Raw genomic sequence first — 17,092 nt, forward strand, 5'->3', positions numbered from 1 at the left:
GCACATCATTTCCATCCTATTTCTCATGAAGGAGAAGAAAAGATTCATTTATGATGCATTTCACTGGAGGGGTGTTGAAAGTTAATGCGTGTGCCTCAGAGGAGTCTCTTAAAGGATGAAGCTGAAACAATAACTTCCTTGGTGAGATTTCATATTTAAATCACTCCGAGTCCTGGATGGGAGCTGAAAAATTGTGGTTGTGCTCGATTTGGGGGGTCTTGGACGTGTTTCCTGCTCGATGCACTCTAACCGTGTTTCCACTCTCACCAACAAACAAGTCAGGCTCGTGGCAGAGTGGGATGTTTCGGGAAAAGCTTGTGTTTGGTGTTTGAGCTACAACACAACTTCCTTCCTTTGTTTTTGTCTCAGTGTGGGATTTCTCCTGAAGTGTGCGCCACGTTCTCATTTAAGACTATCTCCTCTTGCAGGGATTCAGAAACAGGCCGCAGCATTCTGAAGAAGAAGAAGCAGGCCCTTTTCATTCTCATGTAAAACAGTCAATTAGGAGGGGATCTAGTTTGTGTTATCTCTCTTGAGCACTCTGCCTGTTGGTGGACTTGATTCATCAGCGGCTGAAACCTACACACCACTGCAGCTTCCAGTCACACTCCCATAATCACAGCTCCTCTGGGTGACAGATGGGAGGACTTCCCAATAGTGCTTCTCCCCACAGACTACAAACTTCCATTTTTCTTCATATGGTAATCTAAAATGACAAATGCAGCACTTTAAGTAACACAAACATCAATGAGTTCATTCGGCAACTCTGTCTGTGCAACTTTCTGATGGGAGTGATTGATGTGCGGCAGCGTCAGTCCAACCGTTGATGTTTTTGAAGTCTGTCTCTGTCAGCAGATAGACGGCGCAGTAACATGAGTGGCACCCCCCCTGACTCATCAGCCTACTTATTGCCTGACTTCAGCCTCAAGCCTCTGGCCCTGCCCCGTCCATCAAGTATTTATATAGAGCAGGTAAAGATCAAGCCCCCCCGCCCCGTCCTCCACTGTCAGTCAGCCTGAGCATTGATCTGAGGTGGCTTCATCTTTTCTTTTGTTTGTCCCTGCTGTGGTGGACAGCTCGGGATTGCCCGTACAGCCGTTGAGCCTTTGTGCTCCATAAAATTCAAAGCTATAATTTGCGGCTGGGCTGAAATTGCAGAGCTGACAGTGCCTGTCCCGATGAATCAGAAGTCAGATGAACGCCGAGTCCAGAGATGTCACCAACGTAATGAACAAGGCTTTGGCCTGCAGCCTCCTTTCTCTGAGAAGCCCGAGGCTCCGGGGCCGGGCTGATGCTTGTCCCCGTCCAGCACGTGCAATTCCTATTGATCCAGTGATGACTGATGTCCTCCAGTGGCTGATTTAGCACCCCCCCACCACCACCACCACCACCACACACACACCCGGTGTGCCTCCGCTGAGAAAAACGCTCAATGGGGCCGGTCTTCCTCGTTTGCTTCTCCTTCACTTCCACTTGCTCTATTCTAGATTCCCTTCATGTGTTTGTTTCTTTCACAGCCTCTGAACCACAGACATGTTTGTCTGAATGCTTGTAGTTGTGGCTTTTGCAGTGTTGGTGACATCCTTTAACAAATTAACAACAATGTTGTGTTCATTTCTCATGCTTGCCTCTAAGCTGTTCTGCTCATGTTCCTTTAATTCTTTAAAAACTTTCAGTTTCACTTTTTCTGGGTTAAAATGTTTCCTTTTCATTTCTTAATCAATGCAGAGAAGCGAGGAAACCAATCAGACACCTTTAATTGTTCTCATATTTGGAGTCAGCTGTGATGACGCGCATGAATAAAGGTTTACTGAGCAGCCAAAAACACGTTTTCAGTTGAATAGAAAATCAACTTAAACAAGCTGAACTTTTAAAAACTAAATATGAACTTAGTGTTGAAAGAAAACTCAACTGTGAGTCTAGACTTCTGAGTCTAGGGGTACCCAGGGGGGCACAACATCAAAGTAAATGTTTTGGCTACTAAGTTTTGAATTAACAAAAACACCAAAAAAATGTCTCCATACAAAATATAACAATTTATTTACAAATAAATAATCAATCAACAAGAACTAAAAGTGAAGCAAAAGGCTTCAGGGTGAACCAAAGCCAACATAACAAACAAACCCCCCCATATGAAATCTAGTTTTCTTACCTGTAAAATGAAAGAAAAGGGAAATCAATGTCAAACACTAACCTCCCTTAACTAACAAAAACAGGAGAAAACAAGTACTAAAGAAAACGGCAGTTCACCCTACAGCTTCACTTAACAGAACTACAAACCAAAAGACTCAACAGAGTGGGCACAAAACTACAAAAAACTACAAAATACCAAAACACAACACTAAAGTGTAACACACAACAAAACAGGTGAAGTCCAAAACAAAATGGAGAACAGGGCCAGGCTGCAGTGGAGACGGGTTGCAGCCAGACTCCCTTCTCATGGTCTGGAGGTCCATGTGGTGCTTTTGAAGGCCACACCTCCAGCAGCTCTGGTCCAATTGGAGGCCACACCTCCAGCAGCTCTGGTCCAATTGGAGGCCACACCTCTACCAGCTCTGGTCCAATTGGAGGCCACACCTCCAGCAGCTCTGGTCCAATTGGAGGCCACACCTCTACCAGCTCTGGTCCAATTGGAGGCCACACCTCCACCAGCTCTGGTCCAATTGGAGGCCACACCTCCAGCAGCTCTGGTCCAATTGGACGCCACACCTCTACCAGCTCTGGTCCAATTGGAGGCCACACCTCCACCAGCTCTGGTCCAATTGGAGGCCACACCTCTACCAGCTCTGGTCCAATTGGAGGCCACACCTCCAGCAGCTCTGGTCCAATTGGAGGCCACACCTCCAGCAGCTCTGGTCCAATTGGAGGCCACACCTCTACCAGCTCTGGTCCAATTGGAGGCCACACCTCCACCAGCTCTGGTCCAATTGGAGGCCACACCTCCAGCACCTCTGGTCCAGTTGGAGGCCACACCTCCAGCACCTCTGGTCCAATTGGAGGCCACACCTCCAGCAGCTCTGGTCCAATTGGAGGCCATACCTCCACCAGCTCTGGTCCAATTGGAGGCCACACCTCCAGCAGCTCTGGTCCAGTTGGAGGCCACACCTCCAGCACCTCAGGTCCAATTGGAGGCCACACCTCCAGCACCTCTGGTCCAGTTGGAGGCCACACCTCCAGCACCTATGGTCCAATTGGAGGCCACACCTCCAGCAGCTCTGGTCCAGTTGGAGGCCACACCTCCAGCACCTCTGGTCCAATTGGAGGCCACACCTCCAGCAGCTCTGGTCCAGTTGGAGGCCATACCTCCACCAGCTCTGGTCCAATTGGAGGCCACACCTCCAGCACCTCTGGTCCAGTTGGAGGCCACACCTCCAGCACCTCTGGTCCAATTGGAGGCCACACCTCCAGCAGCTCTGGTCCAATTGGAGGCCATACCTCCACCAGCTCTGGTCCAATTGGAAGCCACACCTCCAGCACCTCTGGTCCAGTTGGAGGCCACACCTCCAGCAGCTCTGGTCCAATTGGAGGCCACACCTCCAGCACCACTGGTCCAGTTGGAGGCCACACCTCCAGCACCTCTGGTCCAATTGGAGGCCACACCTCCAGCAGCTCTGGTCCAGTTGGAGGCCACACCTCCACCAGCTCTGGTCCAATTGGAGGCCATACCTCCACCAGCTCTGGTCCAATTGGAGGCCATACCTCCACCAGCTCTGGTCCAATTGGAGGCCACACCTCCACCAGCTCTGGTCCAATTGGAGGCCACAGCTCCAGCAGCTCTGGTCCAATTGGAGCCCACACCTCCAGCAGCTCTGGTCCAATTGGAGGCCACACTTCCACCAGATTTGGTCCAATTGGAGGCCACAGCTCCAGCAGCTCTGGTCTAATCAGAGGCCACACCTCCACCAGATCTTGTCCAATTGGAGGCCACACCTCCACCAGCTCTGGTCCAATCGGAGGCCACAGCTCCAGCAGCTCTGGTCCAATCGGAGCCCACGCCTCCAGCAGCTCTGGTCCAATTGGAGCCCACGCCTCCAGCAGCTCTGGTCCAAATGGAGCCCACACCTCCAGCAGCTCTGGTCCAATTGGAGGCCACAACTCCAGCACCTCTGGTCCAATTGGAGGCCACACCTCCAGCAGCTCTGGTCCAATTGGAGGCCACACTTCCACCAGATTTGGTCCAATTGGAGGCCACAGCTCCACAAGCTCTGGTCCAATCGGAGGCCACAACTCCACCAGCTCTGGTCCAGTTGGAGGCCACACCTCCAGCAGCTCTGGTCCAATTGGAGGCCACACCTCCAGCAGCTCTGGTCCAATTGGAGGCCACACTTCCAGCAGCTCTGGTCCAATTGGAGGCCACACTTCCACCAGATTTGGTCCAATTGGAGGCCACACCTCCAGCAGCTCTGGTCCAATCGGAGGCCACACCTCCACCAGCTCTTGTCCAATTGAAGGCCACACCTCCACCAGCTCTGGTCCAGTTAGAGGCCACACCTTCATGCACCACACCTGCATATAATGACAAACAAACAGACACAAAGTTGCACGAGGACACAGAGATCCCACCCTGAAACAGAAAGAAAATACACAACACAGAAAAACAGAACTATACAAAACCAAATACGGCCACAGCCGTAACTGTGACACCACTGAAGATGCTAGAAAAAAATGGAGGTGAGAGGAGAGGGCAAGAAGAAAACAAAGCTTTGGGCTTTTCTTCTGATCTGTGGGATCATTGAGGAGGAAGAAGCAGCTGTGATGATCACAGAACCTGAAACCGGGAGTGACCATGAAGTGCAGAACCAAGCAAGAGAGATGAACTGACCAGCAAAACCCAAAGTCTGCATCTACCAGAGTGGAAGGGTTCCTTCAGCTCAGTGCTCATCAGGAGAGCTGCATCGCAGAGCCCAGGAAAAGGGGCGGGGCTGCGTTAATGTGCACTGATGACTGGTGACCAGTTCAGGAATATTCACCCAACAGCAGCCGGGTTGGCCTACTGGTTGATATAAAAGGTTCCCTCCCTCCCCGCCCAAAGTGTCCTTGGGCAAAACACCAAACCCCACATTACCCCAGGGGGTTACCAGTTGGTGCCAGCGTAAAGCTGCGTTCACACTAAACGTGATCCACGCAGCAGAGTTCAACGTTAGGTTGATGTACCATTGCCATCAGATCTCCTTCGCTGTGTTTGGAGCGTCGGGCGCCGCATCAGTGTTTCAGAGTTTATATGAACTGTGCTAATGAAGAAGCATCACGTCAACCAATCAGGAACCCAGCTTTTGGCCAGTGTCACACATCCACACAAATGATTAAACACACACACAAACAAACCCATTCACACAAATGTTTAAATACACACACAAATCCATCCACACAAATGCTGAAAAAACACACATAAACTCATCCACACAAATGTTTAAATAAACACACAAATCCATCCGCACAAATGCTTAAATACACACACAAACCCATCCACACAAATGTTTAAACACACACACAATCCCATCCACACAAATGCTTAAACACACACACAAACCCATCCACACAAATGTTTAAATACACACACAAATCCATCTGCACAAATGCTTAAATACACACACAAACCCATCCACACAAATGTTTAAATACACACACAAACCCATCCACACAAATGTTTAAATAAACACACAAATCCATCCGCACAAATGCTTTAACACACACACAAACCCATCCACACAAATGTTTAAATACACACACAAATCCATCCGCACAAATGCTTAAATACACACACAAACCCATCCACACAAATGCTTAAATACACACACAAACCCATCCACACAAATGTTTAAACACACACACAAACCCATCCACACAAATGTTTAAATACACACACAAATCCATCTGCACAAATGCTTAAATACACACACAAACCCATCCACACAAATGCTAAGATACACACAAACCTATCCACACAAATGCTAAAAAACACACACAAACCCATCCATACAAATGCTAAAAAACACACACAAACCCATCCACACAAATGCTTAAATACACACACAAACCCATCCACACAAATGTTTAAATACACACACAAACCCATCCACACAAATGTTTAAATACACACACAAATCCATCCGCACAAATGCTTAAATACACACACAAACAAACCCATCCACACAAATGATTAAATACACACACAAACCCATCCACACAAATGCTAAGATACACACAAACCCATCCACACAAATGCTAAAAAACACACACAAACCCATCCATACAAATGCTAAAAAACACACACAAACCCATCCATACAAATGCTAAAATACACACACAATCCCATCCAAACAAATGCTTAAACCTACACACAATCCCATCCACACAAATGCTTAAACCTACACACAATCCCATCCACACAAATGCTTAAACACACACACAATCCCATCCACACAAATGCTGAAAAAACACACACAATCCCATCCACACAAATGTTAAAACACACACACACATGCTAAGATACACACAAACATGTCTACACTAATGTGGATGTATGTATTTTATTTAGCAGATATATTTAACCCTGTCTCTGTTTACACTTCAGCAAACAGGACAGAAAAACAATGACTAAAATCCGATCTGCTCCAGTGAGACTGAGAACATCAGTCATAAAACAACCGTACAGTCATTGTGGGAAAGACTCGCTGCAATGCACGCGTCACGTCACTGTGTTCTCCGCTTGCTCTTCATCTGAACAAATTCAAAGATCTAAGTGGTATTCTTTTTGCCTTTAACACAAATAGTCTTTGTTTGTCTCCAGAGCAGACGCTTTGCTTTGGCACATCCATGGCTTTCATGCATAGTCCTGCTCTCAAATGACCATTTGTTATTATTCATGACACAGACAGATTCTTTAGTGGTGATAGCCAAAGGGAGACAAAAAAGGAGTTATTATTGATGACTATGAGGTAAAATGCTTAATTTGCACCGTCTTCAACCAAAGTATAAGTCATATTGAAAGCTGCTGAATTTGCATAAATCTCATTAGACTGCAATGAGAGGGGTTCATAAATCGTTATATTAATTAGTCATTTTTGCCACCCTTTCATAGGAAAATGGGGTGTATTAATAAAACGAGAGGGGCGTGTGATTGTGCAGCCTAATTGGCCGTTGTGTTAAAAGGTTTGGTGCATGGGTGACAGGCTTGATTTAGTTTGGCTTCTCTTCTTTTGTCTAAGTACCTGCAGGGAGGAGTGAAGGATGAGCGTCTTGGTGCGTGCAGGGTGTGAGTCTGACTGGTTAACTCGCTCCGCCATCTATATTCTTGTTTTAAACTAAACCACCTCTCATAGCTGAGCGTTGCAGGAAGATTTGCACAACCATTTTACTTTGTTTCCTGAGAGCAAGTTTACAAGCTTGAATCCTTTTTAATTAAATTGCCACATCGCCTTCAATTCCTGATGTTTTTATTTAAAAAAACAAAAGAACAAATGCACAGAAGAGCAAGTGAAAAGAGGTTATGAAGATGACCTTTAGGAACCTTCTTTCAATGCTTTTATGACCAGATGCTTTGTCATGAGGGGTTTGTATTTAAAATAAAAAAGGAAACCTTAATGAAGTTCATGTAAAAGCCCCCCATTCTGCTTTATGCATGTTGTGTTTAACCTTTTGACTCATTAATGGCAATTCAACATGTTTAATTTAGACTTAATAATTAAGTAGTAGTGTGTCTGTAATGTGTCCTGAATGCAGCTGCTTCTCTGTGGTGTTAAAGCAGCATAAAGAGCTGCATGTCGCATTATGAAGACGCGCTGCTCTGGACCCTCTGAACACAAGACGTCAAGGAGGAACATCCTTATCCTTAGTTTCCTTATTTTTAAAACGAGTATTTTTTTAAACTAGGAATAAAACAGCATCCAAGAAACGGAGGAAAACACTCAAAGTCTTGGTTGAATACATCAACAGTCAGGATGCTGGTGGGTTGTCGGTGGAGGCTTCCCTGGTTTGCGTGACATTTCAGTGCTGAAATTTAAATGAGGGAAAGATGCTGATTGGATAAGTGAAAGGCTAGACCTTTTTGGTTTAGAAGAGTGAAGATAATTACAACTGAATGGAGCCGATAGATTGAGACTACAACATGATGAAGAGGAAGAGATCATCCAACACTGAAGCTCTCTAGTTGTAGCATGAACAGCAGAGACACACTGCTACGTCCTTGGAGTACGTCAGAAGATGCTGAAATGGGATCCTCACTGACCATTTGGGGGGGTTGTAAAAATGAAAAATCTGCACGACACACCATCGCCCCCCCTCCCCCACTTCACCCATATTTCCCCGTATGTGTTGTCACCCGCAGCATCAACGTGAAAACAATTGTGCATGAACATTTTCTCTTTACGGATTCACTGAACATGCTATGACCTTTTCTATCACCTGCGGGTCACCAGAGTGCCCCGTACAGGTTTGACCCTTTTTTTAACCCCCAGACAGCCCATATCCACCTGTAAGGACAGTTGGGACTAAATCTTTTTGTTTGCTTTTAATGTTTTGTTCATTCTTATCGTGTGTAATTATTAACAACCCCATGTGGACTAAATTCCTGCTGATGGTCTCTTCCACTGACCTCAAACCAAACCGTCGAATTCAGCTCATCAGATAAACTGTCGGTAAATCCAGGGCAGAATAAACAAGTGAATTTGGTGAACCTGTGTCTACGTCTGTACAAGGCAAATGTCACACATGGATGTACTCGAGGTGGTGAAGACGTACTGTATGAACGATAGATGAAGCCATCCATCAGTCTGATGCTGGTTGCATCTATTTTTTATATTTAAATGCATTTCAGGCTTTGTTCTCCTCTGTACTTTGAAGGTTTTTGTCCAAAATGACTGAAGCTTTTATTTTATTTCAGAGACTGGGTTTCTCTTTTGAATTTGCATATTTGACCCTCTGAATGATTGTGTCCATCTGACCTCTGACCTCTGACCCCTTGTTGGCAGGTTCCTCTGTGACCCAGCTTAAGGCAGAAGATCCTGAGAATGAACCGCTGCTGTTCGGGGTCTTGGGAGAAGAATCCATGAGGTTCTTTTCTGTGAATCCGGACACTGGGGTGGTCTGGCTCCGGCAGCAGCTCGACCGTGAGGTGCAAACTCCACACATGCTAGCTTCTTTATTAGATTTGGTCATGGAAGGCTTTTTTTCTTTTTAAATATCTTATCAGAACAGAGGCTGAAGCTCAGGAGGACAACAGTCTTATTTGCAATAACACATGTAAAATATTTAATATCCTACGCCAGCGCATGCATTAGCAAAGAAAAGAGCCCAGCCAAGAAGAGTGAGCATTTTCAAAAGTAGGAGATGGAGAGTAAATTATCAAATGATGAAAGAGAGGTGGAAGAACAGTGAGCATCCAATGAGAGATGAAACACACAGAGGTCTTCAAGTTCACGCAGCATTTCTCAAAACTCTTGTTTGTCTTCTGTTACTTTGCATGAAATTTGAAAAGTTTCTGATGATTTTTCTTTCTCTTTCCTCCAGACCATGCAAGAGATGCAGGTGGTGTTCTCCGTCAGTGACAAGCAGGAGGTAGGAGCTGACCGGTCCTAGTTCTGACAGACATGTACCCTGACCCCATGTGACCGTCATGCGACCATCATGCGACCATCATGCGACCGTCATGCGACCGTCATGCGGCCGTCATGCGACCGTCATGTTGCCGTCATGCGGCCGTCATGCGGCCGTCATGCGACCGTCATGCGACCGTCATGCGGCCGTCATGTGACCGTCATGCGGCCGTCATGCGGCCGTCATGCGACCGTCATGGGGCCGTCATGTGACCGTCATGCGGCCGTCATGGTGCCGTCATGCGGCCGTCATGCGGCCGTCATGCGACCGTCATGCGACCGTCATGCGGCCGTCATGCGGCCGTCATGCGGCCGTCATGCGGCCGTCATGCGGCCGTCATGCGGCCGTCATGCGGCCGTCATGCGGCCGTCATGCGGCCGTCATGGGACCGTCATGCGACCGTCATGCGACCGTCATGCGGCCGTCATGCGGCCGTCATGGTGCCGTCATGCGGCCGTCATGCGGCCGTCATGCGGCCGTCATGCGGCCGTCATGTTGCCGTCATGCGACCGTCATGTTGCCGTCATGCGGCCGTCATGCGGCCGTCATGCGGCCGTCATGTTGCCGTCATGTTGCCGTCATGCGGCCGTCATGCCTGGGTTTCCCTCTCATGCTGTCTCCCTGTGTGTTTGCCTGACTCTGAGTATTTCGGATCCAAAGCACATTCCTCCCACTCTGCCCTGCGGCTGATCGCGGCCACGCCGCCCTGCTTTTCTTTTCTCTCGCCTCTTCGTACTCTCTGCATCTTTTCAGTGGTTACACTTCTCTTTGAGGAGCTGCTTTGTTAAACTGATTTCCAAAGGCGTGTCCTCCTCCTCCTCCTCTTCCTCCAGGTGGTCAAAGACACGGTAAACATCCAGATTGGAGATGTGAATGACAATGCACCGACCTTCCATGGGCAGCCTTACACCGTACGCATCCCTGAGGTAAGAGTGTCACAATTTAGCTACTTCTTACACAAACACAACATTTCCTAAGTGGTGTTTAAAGACCCACTCTGATGAAAATGGTGATTTTGGTGTTTTGAACATGTTCTTGTTGCATTATTATAATGTATATATCAAAAATCAAGATTTGCAAATTTGCATTTCTTTGTATTTCCATATTCTCCACGACAACTCAGAGGTGAATTTCTAATGAACTCCTGCCGCTCTGCAGAAACTGTCTTAGAAAACAACACTAAAGTCTAAAAATGTCTAAAAAAGGCATCATCCTAATTAATAGACCAATGGGAACGCTTTGGAAACAGATCACCAGACGATCAGAGAGAGCCTTTTAGTCTAGTGATTTAATAGGAAATGTAAAAAAGATGTCAATCATGTAATGAATTTTCTTATTTTCTTGATTAAAAAAATGACAGATTTGTTAACAATTATTTATATATTTAAAAAAACTTTGTCCCTAATTATTTTCAGAAGATATGCATAGCTTTCTTCAAAGCAATGAAAGCAATTGTCTGCTAAAGACTTTTCTTCTCCTCCTGTTTCTGTCCCTTCCTAGTCCCCCTGTGAATTTGCTACCTCCCCCCTGAGCCCTCACTTCTCTCCATCTTTATGTCTCCTCTTTGCTTTCTCCTGCATCTAATCCTTGATATGAAGAAATTGCCAGAGTGGAGGGGGGGACTTCAAACAGGGGCTTGAATCCACACCCACTTCCCTTGTTGTGTTTATACCGTGCACACATCCTTTTCTCCGTTTTGGCCAAATCTTCAAAGCCTCTGACTTTTTTTTTTCTCTTTCCAATCCATAAAGTAAAGGAAATGTGAGAGAAATGAGGAGTATTTAGATGAGGTTGTTCAGATCACCCACAAGTGAATATTCTCCACTGTGGCCACTGCTCTGGTGTGGGAGGACACAGTCCACATGCAGACTCCTGTGCTGCAGGGAGAAAGTCATTAAAAAAGACTGCTTGACCTCATGCTGCTCACACATGGTTTGTTCTCCAGCTACACTCAATCCTGCCATACTATAAAATTCAAGGCTCGTGTTTCAGGCGAGGGGATGTGGTGATACACCAGAGCACTCACAAACACACTTCTGTCATCAGTCAAGACAAACAGGCCAACCTTGTTTCTGCGAGCGCGGCCGAGTCGCTCTTCATTTCCGGACGGTGGATTACATCATGATCTATCTCCAGAAAGCTCTTCTTTAAGCTTTGCTCCTCCCAAAGTCCCACTCTGATCATCTTCTGATCTGTTGATCTGAGGATGATGCGTTTTTTAGCCCAAATCAATGACCTGTTGTTTTCTAGGACATAGTTTCTGCAGAGCCTTTTAGCCCCGCCCATCTTTTTCAAACAGCATGTTTCTGTCTGCTCCTGTTGCACAACGATTTGAATAAAGAAAAACTCAGAAAGGATGTAATTTTGAGCTAAACTGTCTTTATCTATGCCCTCCATCATCAGAAAAAGGCCCCAAGAACATGTTAGAAACACCTTTTTAATGGGACTGGGTCTTCCACTCATCTGTTTTGGAGCTGCACTCATTCAGGAGTTGCTTTGTTTGTGATTGTTCCCTTTCCTCCACCTTATCTTATTTCCCCACAACTGTCGTTTCCTGCATTTTTATGGCTTATTACCCGAGGGTGACCCCACCTGACCCCTAGAGGACAAAGCAAACCGTGTGCGACATCACTTCATCATGCTGTCACTCACTGGACACGCCGCAGTAAGTGGGGTTAGAATGCCATCAGCACATCAGAGGCAAAGATGGGAAAAGGTGACGGCTGTGAGAGATGACGGAGGAAAGAAAAGAACCCGCAGAAATACAAATATTAAGATTTAACAAAAGCTAAATTGCAGGGAGCACAATAGAGAATGACAGAGGCCAAGAGGAAGAAAGAGGACAGTGTGCTTAAGGGCTGTGACGCGTCTGGCATGCAGTTGAAGCAATGTGACGGGAAAGGTGAGCATTGCAGCAGAGAGACTCGGGGAGAGTCTACCATAATTTCCTTTTAATTTGTGGAGCCATAAAGAGGGTGGAGGGGAGCAGGTGGGCTGCTAGCATTCCCTGTGTCAGTGCTAATGAGCTGTCCAGATTTACAGCGTGCACACACTCAGGCAGCAAAGACTCTGCAGAAAGTGGAAGGACTACCAACAGAAATAAGGTTTTAATAGCACAGCAGATGGGGTTCAGGCCTGTCTCATATTGTAAAAGATGAAAACACGACGAGGGTGTCTCATAGTCGCGTCATGTGGCGGGCGGGTAGCTGTAGTTCATGTGTGAAGCTCCGGACGCTTCAGAGATCGCTGAATTTAAACTCACTAGTTTTTCTTTTCTGTCGCACATTTATTACTTTGGCTGCTTGGCCCTCGGCGTCCCGCTGAGAGTTGGTGCTTTCATCACTGTAACCACCATGCGTTCGAGCTCAAACCCCGCTCGCGCTGGGCCCAGTAGGTGTCACCTCCTGGGGTTCCAGGACCATAGAGGAGTGTTTTTGTGATCATTTGTGTTGTGGTGTCCGTCTCTGTCCAACACACAATCCCACAAAGCTGCCATCCGGGTGCACACATGGAGCTGCTGGACGCTGGAAAACATCAACTCAGTGTCTGAATTCCCGCCCTAACCCCCTACCTACTATGTAGTGCCCTGGCTTATAAAAGCACTTCAGACTTCACGCTCACTACTTTTTTTTTTTTCTAAACGGCGGTTATGATGTCATTGATTTTACAAAGTTGAAATCTAATTAATATGAGCGTTTTGGGATGATTATTTATGAGTCCACTGTCTTCTGAAGATAAAAACGTTGATAGTTTATTAAAAAAAAACATTTAAATACATTTTGGCGAAAATTGTTCAGACGCAATGGATTGTGGTCTATATTGGCAGATCTAGTGAGCATCAATGTACACTGTTTTTTTGCAGAGACTTCTGGGAAATTTCCAGGGCACTGGATTTTGGAAATGTAGATTCAGACAGATCTACAACACGGAGAACACACTATAGAGTGAGTAGGGAAGGAATTCAGACAGAACTCAATCAGATCAAGGAATGGTGATGATGGGAGTTTTAACAGCGGGAGATTTTCAAGTATTCATTCTCATGACTAGTTTGACTGGGACCCGGTCCACTTAATTTAGGTAGAAGAACGTTCAAGACAGGTGTTTGTGATATAGCCCACAGTGTTCACACAGGACAAGCAGCTGGTGCCTCACCTGCCGCTCTTTTGTGTATTTGAACAGGAAATTCGTAAATTCACTACTTTTGTACTAAAGAAATGTTGCAAACCCACACAGGAAAAGTAACCAACATTTCAAAAAAATATTTGAGTTTTATTTTTTATATTAAAAAGTCTATTCATTTAATTTTATGTATTTTCTAAGCTATATTTTGCAGGTGAGGCCGGGCCTCACCTGCCTCCCCTGACTGCACATCAGTGTGTGAAAGTCACTGCAAAGCACTTCTGAGAAGGTAGTAAAGCGCTATACAAGTACACGCCATTTACCTTTCTGTGGCAGCAAAACAGACGTTTTAGTGTTGAAGTATAACAACAGACATGTAATTACTGCTTTTGAGAACCTTGAACAAGCACTTTTTTTATTCCATGGTAAAATAAAACATTCTTGCAGAAATATTTCAGCAAAGTGTGTAAAAATAACAAAAAAACAAACACTCCAGCTTTCTGAAGTTGAAGCTGGATTTTTTCCTAAATGATCCTTTCCTGCAGAATCCAGAGATGCCACTGAGTTGTGAGCGTTTGACAGGCGGAGGCCTCAAAGGGAATTCTCCCTGACGTTAAGACCCTAAGCCTCAGACACAGAGATGGAGGGATTTAAAGAGAAAATGAAAAAATTGAATAAAAAATACTAAATTGAATCAAAAATGGAGCTGTTTTTCTTTTTCTTTCAGAGACTTTGGTGCTTAAAATACAAAGTGAACAAATTTCAGTAACATTTTTCAAATGACTTCAGGTTTTAAAATCTTAAACATGATTGATCATATTCTTTAAATGTAATAATAAACCATGGATATACTGACCTGTTTTACTTAACAAGATCTGTCAAGTCTCACAGGAAGAGGTTTGCCGTTTCAATCTTGACTGGAGCTTCTTTCTGTGGCCTTTCCGTCGTCTTCTGAGCCCGCTTGGCTTTTGTCGAAGATTTCATAGTTTTCTGCTAACATTTAAAAGCATAAATGTCAGGTTTTCAACCTGGATCTGCTGACTTTTAATATTTAGTGTATTAATTGATTGTTTTTTGCACTTTCTGCTCAGGCTGCAGTCATTATGTCTCAGGTCTAGCTGAAGAAATCATAAAGATACGCTGAGATGGTCAAAGCTGAACAGAATAAAGCTGGAGGGAAAGAAAACAACAATAACTAGGGTTAAAATCAGAATTTTTATAATCTGCTCTATAATTTGGACTATAGAAAAAAAACTGGACATATTTCTCCTCAAATCTGCACAAACATCTGAAGTGGAAGTTTCTAAAGGCGACCTGCTCAAACGTATTTATGCATTAATCCTCCACGTTTCACACTTTTCCTTAAGAGAAAACAAAAATCCGGAATCGTTTAAAGGTTAAAAAAATCTAAATATAATTGGACTTCAAGCTGTCAAACAATAAAGCTTTTACATTTTTATGATTAAAATATAAATTGAGGTAGATCCAGCATTTTTTCATCTACATTGATGTTAATGTTTAGGCCTTTTTAGCCACATTTTGCATTAACAAAAACCTGTTTAGATGATGTTGGTTGAACCTTTTGAGACGTTTGCCTAGTTGTCTGTAACTCCTGGAACCTAATAATCAATCAAACTGTGAACCACAAAACAGACCTAACCGGAATAATCCAGATTACCCGAATAAACTGAAGAGAAGACATCTGTGGAGGAGGATCAACCCGATCCTGGTGTGATCGTAGTTGTGTTTCCATCACACATGCGTGAAACTTTATGGAAATTCTAGAAATATTGAAAAAACACAATTTCCCAATTACACTGTTTGCATCAAACCCTAATTGTGCGAATAAACACAAACTGACTCATGCGAGAAGTCATTCAAAAACATGGATGTGGACAATACTTTGACTTACAGCAGATACATTAGAATTTTAAAGGCGCCGTTGGCGTCTTATGGAGCGGCGAGCTCTTTACATGTGGGAGGGGCTACGGACAAAGGTAGATGGTGATTTTCCAGAGGAGCTGTGGATCCAACAATTCCACATGACACCCTCAACTTTTGATGAGCTGTGATGCTGTGGGACCTCTGGTGGCGCCCGCTGTCGGCGCCCAACGCCGCCAGTTCCCACCAAGGAGTGAATCGCCGTCTGGTTGCTGGTCATGCGACTCGTATAACTCGAAAAAGTGTTTCCATTGCCATTTTGAGAGATATGTCAATTTTGATCAAAAACCACCTTCTCTGAACTCAAAAGCTTTTTTGAGATCCTTTTTTGGAAATTGTCGAGTTTCCATCAGGAGAATTTCGTATCACAGATCTAATTTACGCTCAGAGTCGATGGAAATCCAGCTTGTGACGGAAGGAAACACGACAAAAATCCCCAAGACTGAACAGAAACTTTGAACTGTTTCCCCTTTTGTCCATGTGGCTGAATCCCAGCTTAGGTTAGTGAGGAGTGAATAAAGTTTGTAGCCTATTTAGGTGTTTAGGTAAACCCCCCCCCCCGAGAAACAGGAGCTGCCAAGAGCCTGTTGGAGCAGCTCAGAGCATCCTTGTGAGCTGGAGGGTTGAAGCAGCAAATGATGGTCAGGCCACTTGTAAAAGTAAATCCTATCTTTTTCTTTCTTTCTTTTGGTGTCACTTAACCTGACTGAGCATGAAGAGCACCTTGATTTTTGCTGCTTGCAGAGACGGGGGGGGGGGCAGTTTGGTTGTCAAGAAGGGGAGAGTTTGTAAGAGTCTCCGAGTATTTGGAGTCAGACAAGAAGACGGAGAGAGGTGAGGTGTGAAAAAAGTAACGGAAGTAAAGAGGGAGTACGTATGGAAGCACTGAGATGGCGGGGGCTCCCAGAAGCCATTAAAGTTTGATTCCCCCACTCCTCACTCTTTGAATAAATCAACCTGTCGCTCTCTTTCTATCCATTCTTTCAAGTATTCCCTCCCACCCTGCCTGTGGCTCGCTCATGCTCAATAACACTATCCGGGCACGGTTGTGAATTCTGACAAGGTCTGGCTGACATGAAAGACATTTATGTTTCTTGTCAGCCTCCATATTTTCCAGCTGCTCCTATTTATGTGAATGTCTTCATGAAGAGAAAAATAATGGCTATTTCTCACGGTGACGTGTGAGTGAAAACAAAATTCTGTGGAAGGAAAATAATTAACGGCTGGAAAAATGTTTGTCTGAATACAAAGCGGTCCGCACACCTCAGACGCTCTCTGCGGCGCGGCGTTGGAATCATCCAGCAGGTTTTTCTGCTTCTCTGACCAGAGGTTTACTTCTGATAGAGCTGCAGTCGTGTCCTCAACTATGACGGCGATGGCGAGGAGATCTGCTGTAAAGATCTGTGATACGTTTTAGAAAAGCACAGAGAAACGCAGC

The 17,092-nt window shown here is 45.2% G+C and overlaps 1 protein-coding gene across 4 annotated transcripts in view; it reads left to right on the top strand.

The window, feature by feature from the left end:
• The window catches only part of cdh23 (cadherin-related 23), a 178,772-nt gene that overhangs the window by 36,287 nt on the left and 125,393 nt on the right, over nucleotides 1-17,092 (top strand). For all 4 annotated transcript variants that reach the window (XM_023963385.2, XM_078931958.1, XM_078931959.1 and 1 more), the window contains exons 4-6: nucleotides 8,970-9,112; nucleotides 9,508-9,555; nucleotides 10,428-10,520. In XM_023963385.2, coding sequence (XP_023819153.1) covers nucleotides 8,970-9,112; nucleotides 9,508-9,555; nucleotides 10,428-10,520 — 284 coding nt within the window. The remainder of the gene's footprint in view (nucleotides 1-8,969; nucleotides 9,113-9,507; nucleotides 9,556-10,427; nucleotides 10,521-17,092) is intronic.

This window comes from Oryzias latipes, chromosome 15 (assembly GCF_053564925.1).
Source record: "Oryzias latipes strain Hd-rR chromosome 15, Olatipes_Hd-rR_3.1".
Lineage (NCBI taxonomy): Eukaryota > Metazoa > Chordata > Actinopteri > Beloniformes > Adrianichthyidae > Oryzias > Oryzias latipes.